Genomic DNA, 16483 nt, shown 5'->3' on the forward strand with positions numbered 1-16483 from the left:
ACTGCTAGTCAGTAGTTTGCTTCCTAAATTAAGGAAGCGGAGAGTGATCTGCATTCAAGGAAACTTGACGGTTTTCTACATGAACTGTAGAATTAATGACAAACTCATTTTCTTGAACTGCTGTTTGCCTGACACTAGCAAACTCCTCCCCACTCCGATATGTAATTGGAAGTCAGTGAGGTGGCAGGAGAACTGCTTTGGCAGAATAGATGCCTTCCCTTTGGGCTGCAGGTAGAGCATCAAATTCAGGAGTGTTCACCTGTGTTTAAAGCTCTTTGCAAACGGAAACCTAGTGTGGCAAGCTGTCTGCCATGCCAGCTCTCTTATTCATTCATTGACCTTTAATGGCATGAATAAAATTTTACATCTGTGGATCAGTTAAAATACAGTGAATAAAGTAGAAACAAGGAATCTTGCAAGAACTTCGGTCCATCTTTTGTTGGTGTCGTTTAGAAGCAACCTGGTCATTTCTAAAGCTGAAGCGAATGGGACACCATTGATATAGGGTTCTATAAACTGACTTCTCTGAACTTTATGTTTGGTACAATGCAATACGATGTGTTGGGTAATCTGGTTTGATTACGTGAACAGTTGTATAGGCATTCTTGAAAAGGAATATGGAGATATCTTCCCCTGGTAACTGCTGAGGGTAGAATGTTTAGTCAGGCCTGCATAAAGGTGCGGCACATTGCTGGTGAAATTAGGTTTGAAAAATACGTAGCCAAGGTTCCTCTTGGGGGGAAAGATGCCATATCTCAAAGGAGAGCAAACACAGCCTTGCTTAACCCCTCTGTTGGAAGGGATTTCCGGGGTTAGTTGGTCTTTGGGATTGCATAGGACCCTGCAGCAAGTGTTGAAATATAGATGGCGTATAAGGGCATAGAGACGAAGGTGTATTTTCATGTGAAACAGCTTGTCCCATAAAAGCACGCTGGGGACTAGGTCAAAGGTGTTTTTAAGGTTGAGGAAAGCTTCATAAAGTTTCCCTCCTTTGCAATGACTATACTTCTTGGCTGGATGATTTAGAATCAGGCAGTGATCATAGGTGGAGTGGCCCTTGATGAATCTTATTTGGAAGGGGCCAAAGTGCGGAGTTGCCCAGGCCTGCAGTTTGTTTAGGAGGTAAGTGGCATATAGTTTGCCCGTGACAGAAAGAAGTAGTCTATGGAGAGAGGATCCCACTTCCCGCCCGGGAGACATGGCAGGATCAGGCCAGAACTGGGCAGACCATGACATATTGCACTCCTTGCCCCCTGGCCACAACTTCTGACTTCCACATTTTGTGTCTGGGTGTACTTTGTAAAAAGCCCTGGTTTGGAAGCTTAGAACTGGAGTCTCTCTTGAAGAAGACATAAAATGTGTCCTCCTTAAGGGGATGCTGACCTTTTAAAGGGTGCTGGAAACTTTGCACCTCTTCAAGAGGAAGAAAAACTCCTGATAACACTCTGTTAAATGTACCCAGCTCATCTCCTTGAGCTGAAGGCAGTGAAAGCTGGGATTATGGAGGCAAGCTACTTAAAAGCCTGGCTTTCAAATTGGGTCCAAGAGATTATTGCCAGTCAGAAAGAGACAGAGAGTTCCCACAAGATTTGGTAACTGGTGCATGAGGTGACACCAGGCAAGTTGCTCATGGCTGTTGGTGGTTATGATTCCCCCCCCCCCAAAAAAAATAATCTTTTATAGTATTTTCATGGTTTCAGAATGGTTGGTTTCAGAATGAATTAGAAGTGAGTTCAGTTATTGGAAGAGGTCTGTAAATTTGCATGTTTCCACAAGAGTAAGGTGACCAGATTTCTACTATTGAAAAGTGGGGCGCGCACCCGCATGAGCACATTGCCTTTTGCGCGGCACTCCCCGGTCAGGAAACAGGGAAGCGCCCCAGTAGGCGCTGCGGCAGTGCAGGAGGCGCTCCCTCCTGCGCTGCCGCAGTGCCTTCTGGGGCGCTTCTCTGTTTCCTGATGGGGGCGCCGCTGCAAAAGGCAGTGTGCTCCTGTGGCCGCGTGTGCACGGCCGCAGGAGCACATTGCCTAATCGGGACAATGCCAAAGCCCGGCGGGGCGCGGGACACATCGCGTAAAAGCGTGAGTGTCCCATGAAAATCGGGACGGCTGGTCACCTTACACAAGAGGACACCTGGAAGGCCAACAGCTATGGTCTAGAGACCGACCTTTCCTTGTGGTAGCCTCCTAGTATTCTGAAATTTATTGCCTTTGGTTTTTTGTGGGAGGGTAGCCATGCTGGTCTACCATATAAAAACTAAATTCAAGTTCAGGATCACTTTGGAGACCAACGAGTTGTTTTGGGGTATAACCTTCCAAGAATCAAAGCACCCTTTGTCAGAGGAGAGAGCTTTTACTCTCAAAACCTTATGTTCCCCCCCCCCCAAAAAAAATCTGGGAGCTACTGGACTGAATTTTGGATTTTGAGTTTCTCTTAAGTCACTATCGGTAGCAACCATAGATGGACCTGCCTTCCATGAATCTCTTTAATCCCTTTTCAAAGTCTGTATATATCTAGAAAAGCACCCAGTGCACTGATGCATCCTCTGCCCCCCCCCCCATCCTGCCCCAGAATGCCCCTGGAAAGCCCCCTCCACGCCCCGGAACGCCCTTGCCACACCCCCACAGGGGCTCATGCCCGGTGCATTGCGCACCCCACCGTCCCCTTGGAGCTACGCCTCTGCTACAAATAGTTACTCAACCCTTATGTTTTCTTTTCAGAACAACGTGTTAATACCATGCTTTTAGATTTCATGGTGGAGAGAGCATTCTAAAATAGACTTGACTGAACATTTAAAGAGACGGGCACATTAAAAATGGAGAAACAAAAGTGTGTCAGGAAGGCAAAAGCCACAGGGTCTCCCCATTTATGGCTTATTTCTGAGTCTGCGTCAGATCTTCACCAGAGCGTAAAACAAAGCCTTAGTCAAGTGTCTGTGTCTGAAATTATCACTGGCTCCTCACTTTATATAACCGCTGTTGTCATAAAGCTGGTAGAGCATCCTTGGCCAGAAATGAAAAACATGTGTTTGCCTTATGTAGCTGGGGGAAATGAATGCTCCAGTGCTCATGATGTTCCTTTATTACAATCAAATACGGCATGTGCAAGGGGATTAATGTCAGCAGCAAAGCAGAAAAGCAAACACAGATCCTGAATAATTAAAATACTTTTCCGGGGTGGGGATGGGCTGCCTCTTTCTTTGCTATATCCATCTGCTTCTAATGTCCTAAGATGCACTGCCCTTAAGCTGGTTTGCTATTTATATCCTCTCAGCCATATATATATAGAAAGCCTGCACTGAGCTTCTGTTTTTGCTTCGTCAGAAGTCTTAGGATCCTTTTGCATTTTAATGACTTTAGTGATGATGTGGCATATTATGTGTAGAAAGACAGTAATGGTAGATTGTAGTCAAGTTGATAGCAAACATACCTATATCAGAGGATGTAAAATGTTTACTTAATTTTTTATCTCACTTTTCACCCCAATATGGGGACCCAACACAGCTTACATCGTTTTCCTCCCCTCTAGTATGATGTAGTGGTTAAGAGTGGTGGACTCTAATCTGGAGAACTGGGTTTGATTCCCCACTCGTCCACAAGAAGCTTGCTGGCTGACTGTGAGCTAGTCACAGTTCTCTCAGAATGTTCTCAGTCCCACCTACCTCACAAGGTGTCCTGCTGTGAGGAGGAGGGAAGGGATTTGTAAGCTGCTTTGAGACTTATTAAATGTAGAGGGGAAAGTGAGGTATGAAGCCAAACTCTTCTTTTAGCCTCACAACTAGCCTGTGAGATAGGTGAGGAAGAATGTGTGTGTGACGGACCAAGGCAGTCGCGGAGCTACAAGGAGGCAGGGGGGTGCGCCGTTCACCGGGCGCATGCCTGGGGGCATGGAAAATCGCCCCCAGGCCCCTCCCCCTTTCCCCCGCCCCCCATTAGCATTTCATCTTTTCCACACTTACCTTAGTTCCTTAGTTCTTTCAGAACTTTTTCAGGCTGCAAAAGGCCTGTTTTCAGTAAAAACGACCCGAGGAACTACAGTTCCCAGAAGACCTTGGGGCTCACAAGGTCTCCTGGGAAGTATAGTTCCCATCAGGCCGTTTTCACTGTGAACAGGCCTTTTGCAGCCTGAAAAAGTTCTGAAAATGGAAAGGAACTAAGGTAAGTGTGGGAAGGGGGGAAGCGGGGAGGGGGCGCCACAGGGGGGCACCACGGGGGGGACATGGGGGGCGGAAAATTAGAATGCGCACCGGGCGCAGTTTGGCCCAGCTATGCCTCTGGACCAAGGTCACCTAGCCAGCTTCTGAGGCAGAATCAAACCCGCAGTCTAGTCTGACACTCTTATTGATACCTCATACTGTAGCTGTTGCAGTACACCTCACAAAGCCACAATACTGGTGGGAGATGGTTGAAGTGTTAGGAGAGGGACCAGTGTGTGTTGGCATGTATATGACCATAATCTGATTGACAACTGAAACCATGGTTCCAGTTGCCCAGCCAGTTTGGCTGTTTCCTTCAGGCCCTTTTCCACCCTGACACAGCAATGAGGATTTGGATTGACAAAAATCCTCTCCTTGAGCCACCTGCTAATTTGGCTGCTTGCCACACCTACTGTCTGTCTCTTAGAATTTCCTGGCACCCATTTGCTTCTACCCCAAAGCTAAGGCCAATCCTTGCTTCTCTCCGCTCCTCTGTGGAGTGCTTTCAAAGAGCCTAGAAGGCATCTCCTTTGTATTGGCAGGGAGCACCCAATTGGAAACGACTGCCTTCATAGCAAGAGGCTCCACTTGGAATCAACTATTTGTGACTGGCCCCTGCTTCCATGGCAGCCATTTTGATGTGGCAACTAGTGTCTATTTCCAAAATTCTAATAATGCCTCCAGTTTCAATATGTTTCAGAACCTCACTGCTGTACTCTGTTCCTTAATACATGCTTTCACCAGAGTCTTTCATTCCATAGAGATAGCCACAGCTTTGGAAATCAAAGCAACATCAAGACTATGAGGGCTACCCCAGGAAAACCCCTGTACGGCATGCTGTTCCATCATTAGCATGCCCGATATAACATCAAATAATGTCCCCTCCCGGCTTTGGGATCGGACGCTAGGCTTTATGCTTCTTGCTTTTGCACTATTGTCATTTTGTCTAATGCTGCTATGGTCTATGTTGTTATGGTTTTTTATGGATTTTGTACATTGTTTTAATTTAACTTAATTTATTGTAGTCATGTTGTTCTTGGCCTGTTGGATGCAATGTGGTCCTTGGGCTACTGTACACCGCCCAGAGCCATTTGGGGGTGGGCGGTTTAACAAATTTAATATATAAATAAAATAAATAAATATAGAAGTATACAGAGGTGATGGGATTCAGGTAGGCTTACCATTTGCCTGCCCATAACAGGTAAACCCCCACTCTTAGGCCCAATTCCCCATTTTTCAGAAACTGACAAGCAGATGAATAAATGGCTAGACAGTGGCCTCTGTGGCGACACTTCAGGAATTTTCCCAAGTCTCCATGTTATTTACCATAGAGATTAGTGGAAATTCTTATAGTGTCTCCTAGAAGTGACATCACATCTTCCACAAATTCCACCCTCCCCAGGCACTACTTTCCTGGCATTTGCTAAGGTGATAGATAACCATTAGTTCAGACTACGACTTTATGAGCACCGATTTAAGCAATCACCAAGTGGTGAGAATCCAGCATTACTAGGTTGTGTTGGTAAACCCAACAAATAATGAACTTCATACTGGAAAAACTGTGAAAATCTAATGTTCCTCGTGAATATCTGCAAAGCCTATTGCTGTCAGAGAGCCTCTCAGCCCCTAACTTTGAATGAAGTAACTTGAATATCTTGTCCTCGAACACAAAAGCCACTATATGTGAGAGCATTACCCCACCTAGCTAGTAAACAGGCTGTTTCCAAGGAAGTCATATGCCTAAAGAAAACTATGGATCTCTACTATCTCTTCTGTGCAGTCAGCAAATGTACACCTAGCCAGTCAAGTACTGCATATGCATTATTGTATGCTTATGCACCTTTCCTGTACAACCTAGCTGTCCCTGGCTGTACGCTTCCTCTTGCATGTAAGAAGCTACTTTTTCCATTTCTGACACATAAATGTAGAGGGGTTTTTTTAAAAAAAAAGTTGTCAAACTTCCCTCTCCAAAGTAACAAGGTGGTGAGATCCAGTGCTGAATGTGTACCAGCTAAATGTAAATTTTCTTTCCGTTGAGGGAAGACAGCCGCCCAGAAAATATGAGTTTTCAGGGCTTATTTGAAGAAGGATGAAGGAGACAGATGTGGCATCATATACGTGTTCTGTATGCATGTTTCAGGCCTTGGGAGCTGGAGAGGAGCAGTATAGAAATTTAATAAAATAAATGAAGCCACCTGACTGATTTTTACTGCTTGTCCATGGCTTTTATACATTGTTTTGGATACTTATTTCGATCCTTTGCCTTTATTAAGGTGGTTGTGGTTTTGTCAGATAAGGCTAGTCCAATATCACCAGATATCCGAAGCTAGCAGGGTTGTCCCTGGTTAGTATTTGGATGGGAGACCACCAAGGAGGCACTGGCAAACCACCTCTGTTGGTCTCTTTACTTGAACTCTGCAGGGTCGCCATAATTCAGCTGTGACTTGATGGCCCTTTCTGCCAGCAATCTGTGCTTGATTATCACCATATGTTACTTTGCTTGTAGACTGCATCAAATACCCATTTTGTGTATGGGAGACAGAAATGTTTGAAATAAATTGAGTAATTTTAAGAAAGCAGATCTTTAGATGACTGAAAGCGATAGAGATGGAGCATCCACAGTTCCGAAATATGTCAGGGAAACGAGGGCAGATTCTGTGGGTCCAGGCCACGGAAAATACACAGTTGGCAGATTTCAGAATCTGGACTCTTGAGGAAAACTTTGGTGCCTCTGTGGGCATCACGTAGATGCTTCAGGCCAACAAAATTTAAATTGAATTGGTTATGTAAGGCTACAGCTGTGTCCTTCGTAAACAGAATGACAAGGGAGCTCTCCTCCTTTGGAGCTGTCTTTTCTGCAGACGCTGGCTGGGTTACAAGTTGGCAATACTGTAGTTCACCGTTTGACAAATCTCTTTTGATGTCTGGCTAAGAGGTGGAGAGGTTAGGCTGTTACCAAGATCACTAATTGCCTGTAACTAAACGAACCGAGTACAAGTTGTAACTGCTGTGTACTTTCTGACAGACTGAAAGGCTCTCACCGATTTTTCTATATCTTTCTCTCCTCAGGTGATCACCACATCTGGCAAAATTCGAAAAAGGCCCTTTAAGAGACCTCATCTAAATGCAGGAGGGTTTAAGGTGGCACAGCAGTAACTTAATCCTTCGCTGCTGTTCCATGTGACTTGCGTGATACCGAAGATCAGATTTTTTTTTCAGCCAGCATGGGGCTTACATTCCTGCTAGCATCCTCCAATGCCACCGCTTTACATCTTGCTAACAAGGGCAACAAAAAACGACTTGGACAAGTTTTGTGCAAGTGGGCTTCAGAGGTGCATTCGATCATTTGCAAATAGGAGTTTAAAACCCTCTCCCGTTGAAGAATGCAAGAATGGAAATTCCAGCTTTTGGTGCTTGGACTGGGACCTGATGCAAGAGTAGAGGGCTGACTTTATCAACTCTTGCCTGATGTAGTCAGCTGTTCCAAAAGAATCCTTGAGAATCCTTGAGAATCCTGGTTGTCCTGCAAAGCAATTGCAAGTTTTGTCTGTATGTTTGTGATACCAATTTGGGGGATTTGTCTTGTGCTTCACTAAGGTTTGTGCTCCCTGTTTATGTGATGGTGCATTTACAAAGCATTGTTTAGGCGATGACCCCATGGGCTCAAAATGGCTCACTGAAGGTGAATGCGAGTGGCTTGTCTCATTTCTGGAGGGAACTAGTGATGGATCAGTGGATGCATCTTGAACAAACTTAGTGCGAAACTTTGATGTACTGGATTCACAACAGCTTCTGTTCGGGCTACCATGAATTCTATTATCTCCAGGTCAATATTTCTGAGCAAATCTTTCCTAATGAGCTTGTTAATGCCAGTAAATATGTGATTGCCCCTGGACTATGACCACAGGATATATGCATGGAAATACAGGGAGCCAAAAATATGTTAAGTGGCACCGGGAAGACAGTGGAGAGGACTATACAAAGACTGAGGTCTACGCCAATGATGACCAGGGCCAGCTGCGCCAGCTGACTCCTTTTGAGAAGCTTACTCGGGATATGTCCCAGCATCAGAAGGTGGTGAAAGAATTAACTCTAGGGAAGAGGATTGGATTTTACCGTGTCAGAGGAGAAATAGGCACTGGAAATTTCTCTCAGGTGAAACTTGGGATCCATTCTCTCACCAAAGGTAGGCTGAACAGTTTATGGCACACATATCTGGGGACAGGGAGTTGAATAGGTAGTGCAGAAATGTAAAATGGTAACTGCAAGAACTAGAAAGCAGTATGCAAAAGCATGCTCTAAGATACTGACTCCCGTGTAAGTGCAGGATATGAACTGGAGGCCATGCCCAGAGCTGGATTATCTTGGCCATTGCACGTGTACAAGCATCGAGACTTAAAGTGGGTTAGTTGTCATTTTGCATGTTTTGACTGGCCTATAAGGGTAGCCAGGGAGAGCTGGTGTAGATCTCTTCCTTTCTCACCCCAATTTTTCAGTGCATAATTATTTTAGCTGATGGTGCCCATTCTAGTCTTCATTAATATTCTTGCCCTCAAAATGCAGTTGTGTCAAGGCAAGATACTTCAGGGGTGGTTTGCCAATACCTGCTTCTATGCAGCGACTGTGGTTTTCCTGTGCTATTCCTTGGTAGTGTCCCATCCAAATACTAACCAGGGCCAGCCCTGCTTAGCCTCTTAGTTTTTAATATTCCTTAGACAGAACTACAGTCTGGGCACATGTTACAGAGCAGAACAGTGATTTCCAAATGGTGGGTCAATGTGAATCACCAAACTGTAGCAGACTGTAGCAGTAGAAATACTGGGTGGGAGGTAAGGGAGGTGAACTAATTAGGGTAGAATTTTAAGGACTGAAATTTCCTGTGGTCTCATAGTGAGAGAGGTCTCACATTGATAAAATCCTGTGGACATCAGGCTATCCTGTGGGATCCAAGCTGACATCTGGAGGGCCTTCTTAGTTGGGGCATCAAAACTGAAGAACCACCTTCTCAGAAACATTAGTTTGTTCCCTTCTGTCACTTTTCTCCTGCAGCAGGCAAAGACTTTGTCTGGCATTCCTACAAAGACCTCTTCCTTCCTTCCTTCCTTCCTTCCTTCCTTCCTTCCTTCCTTCCTTCCTTCCTTCCTTCCTTCCTTCCTTCCTTCCTTCCTTCCTTCCTTCCTTCCTTCCTTCCTTCCTTCCTTCCTTCCTTCCATCTTATTGTTTTATGATTTGTTTTAATACTCCGTTCTTAATTTTTGGCAAACTTGGTGACCCTAATAGGCCAGAAAGGGGAGATATAAATTTTGTGAATAATAATAAATAATATGGAAACAGTAAAAAAGAAAAGAAAGTGATGGTTAGGTAATACGAAAGCCAGTTTGCTCTGCTCTACCTGGGGAGGGGAACATTTATTTAAACATTGTGGTTGCTGAATACCTGCCAGAATGCTGTTGAAATGACAGGTATCACCATGATGTTGACACCATGAATAGTAACACTTTGGTTTAGCTGGATATCTTCTTCATCTCAGAGTCCAGTGGCACCTTAAACATTTAACAGTATTTATCCTCACATGTGAGCTTTTATGCATCAGGGCTCACTTAATACTCCACATATCTGATGAAGTCAGCTCTGACTCACAAAAGTGTGTGCTGGAAAAAATGTTGCTGGTCTTTAAGGTGGCATGGTACTCCTGTTTTATCCTCTGTGTGGTATATTTATTATATACAGTGCAGCGGAATGGTCTGCTTCCCTCCAATATTTGTGTGAGTTGATTCTGCCCCTGTTTAATTAGTTCTGTTGGAATTGTAGACTCCATGTTCTCACTTGACTTGAAACTAGTTGCTCCCATTGTGGTATCTTCTTATTAATAAATGAGTGTTGTTTCGAGCACACCCATATCTGCTGCATGAACCTGAGAGCAGAAACCCGAGTGAGTTTCCTAATCCTCAACTGCAAGGAAAAAGGGAACACAACGCTCTTCCAACCTAGATCAATTGCCTGTGTTTTGCTGTTTTCTGTGTTTTGCTGTTTTGCAGTTTGTATATCTTGCCCTGTGTTTTACTGTTCTGCAGTTTGTATATCTTGCCCACTAAATAAACTACCCTGAGCCTTCCTATATATGTACTTTACTCACATGCAGCTCCCTTCCCCACACATGTCAGGATGAGTGTAAAGCAGAGGTCCCCATGAGTGCCATGGCAACCATTGATAAGCTGACCAGACGTCCTGCTTTTGGCGGGACAGTCCCGCCTTCAAACAATTTGTCCCGCGTCCCGTGGGTTATTTAAATTGTCCCGATTTTTGGGAGGCTGCTGCACTGCCTTCTGGGGCACAAGGCAGTGTGGCAGCCTCCCGCGCAGCTGCAGGAGCACGGCTTTCTTTCTGGGGCTTCTGCTAAGCATTTCCCGCCTCTGTCACACAGCTCTTGTATTATACAAGCATGCGCGCAAGGCAATTTCAATTCCCCATCCCATCACAAAGGTGACCATCTGGTCACCTTAACCATTGACACCCTTCCTGATCAACTCACCAAGCTTTTTTTTTTAATAAGTGGGCCAGGTGAGGGTTTTGATTGGCTGTGCAGGTATTTTAAAATGTTCATTTGAACTGCCACCACAGCATAAGGATCTTCACTGTTTGATGGTAAGCTGCAGCCACCATTTTTGGGCAGCCATTTTGTGACTGAGCCCACCTCACTATGACAAAATTCAAAAGGTGCCCAAAGGCTCAAAAAAGCTGGAGATCTCTGGTATAAAAGGGTTCAGTCTGTGTAGTATTTCCTGGTGCCATTTTTACTTGTCACTGGAAAATGCAGTAGGGTTTTTTGTTTTAAAAAGTGCTGGTATTTACATAAATTATTATTAGGGAAGATAATTTGGCTGTATGTAAAAGATGGCTGTATGTAAAAGAAGGCCAAACTTTGTAGGTCTCAGTCTTGTTGAAAATAATAAAAATAATTATTTTTTAAAAAATAATGATCTGAGATTTAAGTCTTGACGTACGAAATGCAATTAATTAATCTTGCAAGGGCAGAGTGTGTTGTTCAGATCCGGTTTCTCAGGGAGTTTCACATAACCATTCTCTCAGCTGCATAATTTAAAAAAAGGGAATCCTGTATCCAGTTGGTCTTTCGCCTTCTTTCTTTGTGTGGCCTAGCTCCATCTGTAACTCCACCTGCCAGCTTGAGAGTAAGCGTCACTGAAAGCTTTTTGGGATTCACTTCTGAGTAACAATACTCAGGCAGAGCTGGCAAAGACAGAGCTCTTTTTAACACCCACAACTTATCCCGCAGCTGAGTTGTTGTCAATTTATATTTTTGCTGTCAAGTCACAGCTGACTTATTTATTTATTTATTATTTAGATTTTTATACCGCCCAATCCCCGAAGGGCTCACTTATGGTGACCCTGTAGGGTTTTCAAGGCATGGAATGTTCAGAGGTGGTTTGCCATTGCCTTGGAGGTCTCCCACCCAAATACAGGCCAACCCTGCTTAGCTTCTGTGATTTGACTAGATCAGGCTAGCCTAGGGGTTTTCCAGGTCAGGGCATTGTCAAATAAACCAGCTCTTAATTTTCTTTTCAGTTATCTCTCAAATTGGACATATGAAACTGCTTTATACTCAGGTTCTTGGTCTAACAAAGTCAATACTGTCCCAAGGAATAAGAGGGGAAGTCCTCCTAAGGATTAAAAAAACTGGTTGAGAAACAGGAAGCAAAGGGTGGGTGTGAATGGAAAGTTCTCACAATGGAGACATGTAGGGAGTGGTGTCCCCCAAAGATCTGTTTTGGGACCAGTGCTCCTTAACCTATTCATAAATGACCTGGAAGTAAAGGTGGGTAGCATGGTGGCCAAGTTTGCAGATGGTACCAAATTATGTAGGGTGGTGAGAACCACAAAGGATTGCGAAGAGCTCCAAGCGGACCTTGATAAGTTGGGTGAGTGGGCTAAGAAATGGCAAATGCAGTTCAGTGTAGCAAAATGTAAAGTGATGCACACAGGGGCAAAAAATCCAAACTTCACATACATGCTACAGAGGTCAGTGCTATCAGTCAAAGACCAGGAAAGGGATTTGGGCGTCTTAGTTGATAGTTCCATGGGAATGTCAACTCAATGCATGGCAGCTGTGAAAAAGGCAAACTCTACGCAGGGGATAATTAGGAATGGAATTGATAATAAAACTGCAAAGATTGTCATCCCCTTATATAAAGCAGTGGTGCGACTGCACTTGGAGTACAGTCGCCACATCTCAAAAAGGATATCAAGGAGATAGAAAAAGTGCAGAGAAAGGCAACGAGGATGATTGAGGGATTGGAGCACCTTCCTTATGAGGAGAGGCTGCAGTATTTGGGACTCTTTAGTTTGGAGAGGAGACATCTGAGGGGGGATATGATTGAAGTCTACAAAATTATGCATGGGGTAGAAAATGTTGACAGAGAGAAATTTTTCTCTCTTTCTCACAATACTAGAACCAGGGGGCATACATTGAAAATGCTGGGGGGAAGAATAAGGACTAATAAAAGGAAACATTTCTGTTTCCATTGGTGTTTGGAATATGCTGCCACAGGAGATGGTGATGGTCACTAACCTGGATAGCTTTAAAAGGGGCTTGGACAGATTTATGGAGGAGAGGTCAATTTATGGCTACCAATCTTGATCCCCCTTGATCTGATATTGCAAATGCCTTAACAGACCAGGTGCTCAGGAACAGCAGCAGCAGAAGGCCATTGCTTTCACATCCTGAATGTGAGCACCCAAAGGCATCTGGTGGACCACTGCGAGTAGTAGAGGGTTGGATTAGATGGACTCTGGTCTGATCCAGCAGGTCCTTTCTTATGTTCTTATGTCCCCTTTGGCTGGCAGTAGCTCTTCAGGGTGTCAGGCATTTTCACCTGGAAATTCTGGGGATTGAACCTGCAACTTTCTGCATTAATTGTTTTGGCTGCCAGAGTCCTAAGAGGATTCCCTAGTAGAATGTTAGGTGATGTTTCAGTGTAAAAATGAACAATAAATTATTCTACTTTTTGGCCTTGATTCTAGTACACCGGGATCAGTTTACAGTTTCAAAATGCAAGGTAGACATTAAGTATGAGCAGAAATAAAGCAAAGTAACAATGTATGGTCGAAGGGTTTCATGGCCAGAGTCACTAGAATGTTGTGGGTTTTCCAGGTTTTATGGCCATGTCCCAGTAGTATTTTCTCTCGACATTTCTCCTGCTTCTCTGGGATGTTTGGACCACTTCAGCCAGCTCAACCAGATGCCTCAACAGCTCAAGCGGCAGAGCGAGGAATCAAACCCAGTTCTCCAGATTAGAGTGCACCTGCTCTTAACCACTAGACCACGCTGGCACCTTTGTTAAGTCAGTGTGTTCGGCACCTTTGTTAAGTTTGAGTCAGAGGTGTATATTTTTAGAGTACAAAATCTGTTGCACTTAACAATACCAAAAACAATAAACACTTGTTAACTTACAGAAAAAGTAGCTATCAAGATTTTGGACAAGACAAAATTAGACCCGAAGACTCAACGGTTGCTGTCCCGCGAGATTTCAAGCATGGAGAAGCTGCATCACCCAAACGTCATCCGGCTTTATGAGGTGATGGAGACTTTCTCCAAACTACACCTGGTGATGGAATATGCCAGCGGAGGAGAACTCTTTGCGAAGATCACAACAGAGGGGAAGCTGCCGGAATTAGAGAGCAAACTCATCTTCTCCCAGATCGTGTCTGCTGTTAAGCACATGGTAAGTCTGGAACAGAGTCCAACAAATGCCCCCCCCCCCCCCCTCGGCAAAAAAATATTCTTTGGTTTTCTGTTCTTTGAAATTAGGAATTGCAATGCTCGTTCATATGTGAAGCTTTCTCTTCTTCAACTGTATGCAGTGCTGGATTTATGTATAGCCTTGGCAGGCTGAAGCCTCTAGGAGGCCTCTGGCCAACGTGTGTAATATCTTTGACAAATTCCTGCTTGTTCCACAGAATGTTTACAAGTTGGTTATGGCAAAAGTTTTTCACAATGTTAATTTTAACATTCATGCATTTTTCCAGTTATTATGGTATTTAACACTAAGAGGAGGAATTGTGAACTGCAGAATTTTAAACGCCCATCACCATCCTTTGCTTTACTCAGTTTTGTTTAAAACACTCTTCCATCTTCCTCTAGTTGTGGGGAATCAGGAGGCACCTCAAAAGTGGAATAGCCCTGGGCCTGTCCTCATCTAAATTGGGCACTGGCTATGTGTGTGAAGTGGTGGCAGTATTCTCTCCTCCCCAATCAGACCTGGGGTTGATGGCCCCTTCCACACATGCAGAATAATGCACTTTCAATCCACTTCCAGTTCACTCTGAAGCTGGATTTTACTGTGTGGAATAGCAAAATCCACTTGCAAACAACTGTGAAAGTGGATTGAAAGTGCATTATTCTGCATGTGCGGTAGTGGCCAATATTTACTGTAGATCTGGGCTTAATGTATTGTCGAAGGCTTTCACGGCCGGAATCATTGGGGTGCTGTGTGGTTTCCGGGCTGAATGGCCGTGTTCTAGTAGCATTTTCTCCCGACGTTTCGCCTGCATCTGTGGCTGGCATCTTCAGAAGATCTGATGGTAGTAAAGCAAGTGGAGTATCTATACCCGTGGAATGTCCAGGGTGGGAGAAAGAACCATTTGCCTGTTAACAAGTGTAAAGGGTGCAGTTAGCAAGCTTGATTTGTATGTGTTGGGTGGGATCCACCCATTTAGCATGTGAGCGGCCATGAAGATAGCATAATCAATTAGTGAGGGCATCTGCATTGTAATAGCCTGGCCTTTTGATCCCTTTGATTGCTTACTGCCTAGAGTGGTGGATGGTGTTCTGGGCGGTGTTCACTAGCTCTTTGACTTCTTACTGCCTGGAGACATCCTTTGTCTGGGTGGTGTTTTTAGTTTATCCTCTGCCCTATCATTGCTTCTCCTTTCAATGAGTCATGGCATCAAAACAGACATGTCAAAGGACCAAACTGCAATCAGGCATGTCCTGAATTCAGATCACGGCCTTGGCTTGTGGGAAGGAGGTTTGCTTCTTCAACTCGTGCCTGGTTTTGCTAATCAACCCCCCACCCCGCATTGTCAGGACCTTAAAGGAAGAGAGGCAGGGTCATGTTAAAAAACCTTTCGTAGATTTAATTCGCTTATACATAATACGACACAGAGGGACCCTGGCAAAGCCATACAGCATTGACAAATTAAACACCCCCCTCCCCTTCCTGCACACCTGCAGTCCCCTCATTACATGGGTTTGGACCCCTTAAGACCCAGGAGACAGTCTGAAGGCAAAGGAACTGTTTCTTTTCTTCATATTCAGGCCATGTGAGATTGTGCCACAGGAAAGTCTCCCCTGTGCTGTAACAAAGGGGTCGAGTGATCCAAGGAAGAATGAAGTAAACATTTAAAAGGAAATAAATGTTATCCCTACAACAGAAAGTCATTCAAGGGTGGAAGGTACCAATTTGTATTGCCTTTCAATGTTGCAAAAGTAAACTAACCATTGGATGAATATTTCTTAGAGTGTGTATTATTCTGGTTGAAGTTACGGTTAACTAAGACCCATGCGACTATACAGTGGTGGGATTCCAGATGTGCTATTGGAGATATGGCTCATTGGTGCAGCATCTGGTTTGCCTGCAGGTCTCTGGTTCAGTGTCTGGCACTGCCTGTTATTTGGTCATAGGCGATGTGAAAGGTGATCTCCGTTAGATCCAAGAGAAGCACCTGATATTTATCTTTATAGACTAATTATCTTTATAGACTAATCGTGAGTTAATATGAGATAGATAGCTTCTTGTGTGTCCAGTTGGGCTCTAAAAAGCACCTTCAGTTCTGAGCCTGTCACAACAGGTGAGAGTGCAATAGAAAACCAAGAAACAAATATGGATGAGAACCATTTCTCAGGGTGAGGGACTATGTACCTCTTTGCTCCTTCTCCATTTCCTTGATAAAATACAACCCTGCAAGGTAGCTTTAAGCCGCAATAAGGGAGAGAAAAAAGGAAATATACCCCAAATTGTGGATGTCTCTGTGGATGATTAAGGAAAACAGAGAGTACCACCACACCGGCTCCTTGTCCATAGATACGTCCTGAAAGTCTAGCAGCTAGGGTAGTTTAGAAAAGACATTGCTTACAAGTACCATTTTGGGGGAGGCAGGCCCCTTGCATTTACGAATTGGCATGAGTGGAAACAGTGGAATGGGTTGAAGGAAACTCAGCACTCTCCTCTCTGTGAAGGAGTCTTAAGGGTATGTACACCTTGGATACCA

At 44.3% G+C, this 16483-nt stretch overlaps 1 protein-coding gene across 5 annotated transcripts in view; it reads left to right on the forward strand.

The window, feature by feature from the left end:
- NIM1K (NIM1 serine/threonine protein kinase) overlaps positions 1-16483 on the forward strand; it is a 33275-nt gene that overhangs the window by 15859 nt on the left and 933 nt on the right. For all 5 annotated transcript variants that reach the window (XM_048504563.1, XM_048504567.1, XM_048504565.1 and 2 more), the window contains exons 2-3: positions 7265-8381; positions 13667-13935. In XM_048504563.1, coding sequence (XP_048360520.1) covers positions 8093-8381; positions 13667-13935 — 558 coding nt within the window. In that variant the 5' untranslated portion in view covers positions 7265-8092. The remainder of the gene's footprint in view (positions 1-7264; positions 8382-13666; positions 13936-16483) is intronic.

Source organism: Sphaerodactylus townsendi, linkage group LG07, assembly GCF_021028975.2.
Source record: "Sphaerodactylus townsendi isolate TG3544 linkage group LG07, MPM_Stown_v2.3, whole genome shotgun sequence".
Lineage (NCBI taxonomy): Eukaryota > Metazoa > Chordata > Lepidosauria > Squamata > Sphaerodactylidae > Sphaerodactylus > Sphaerodactylus townsendi.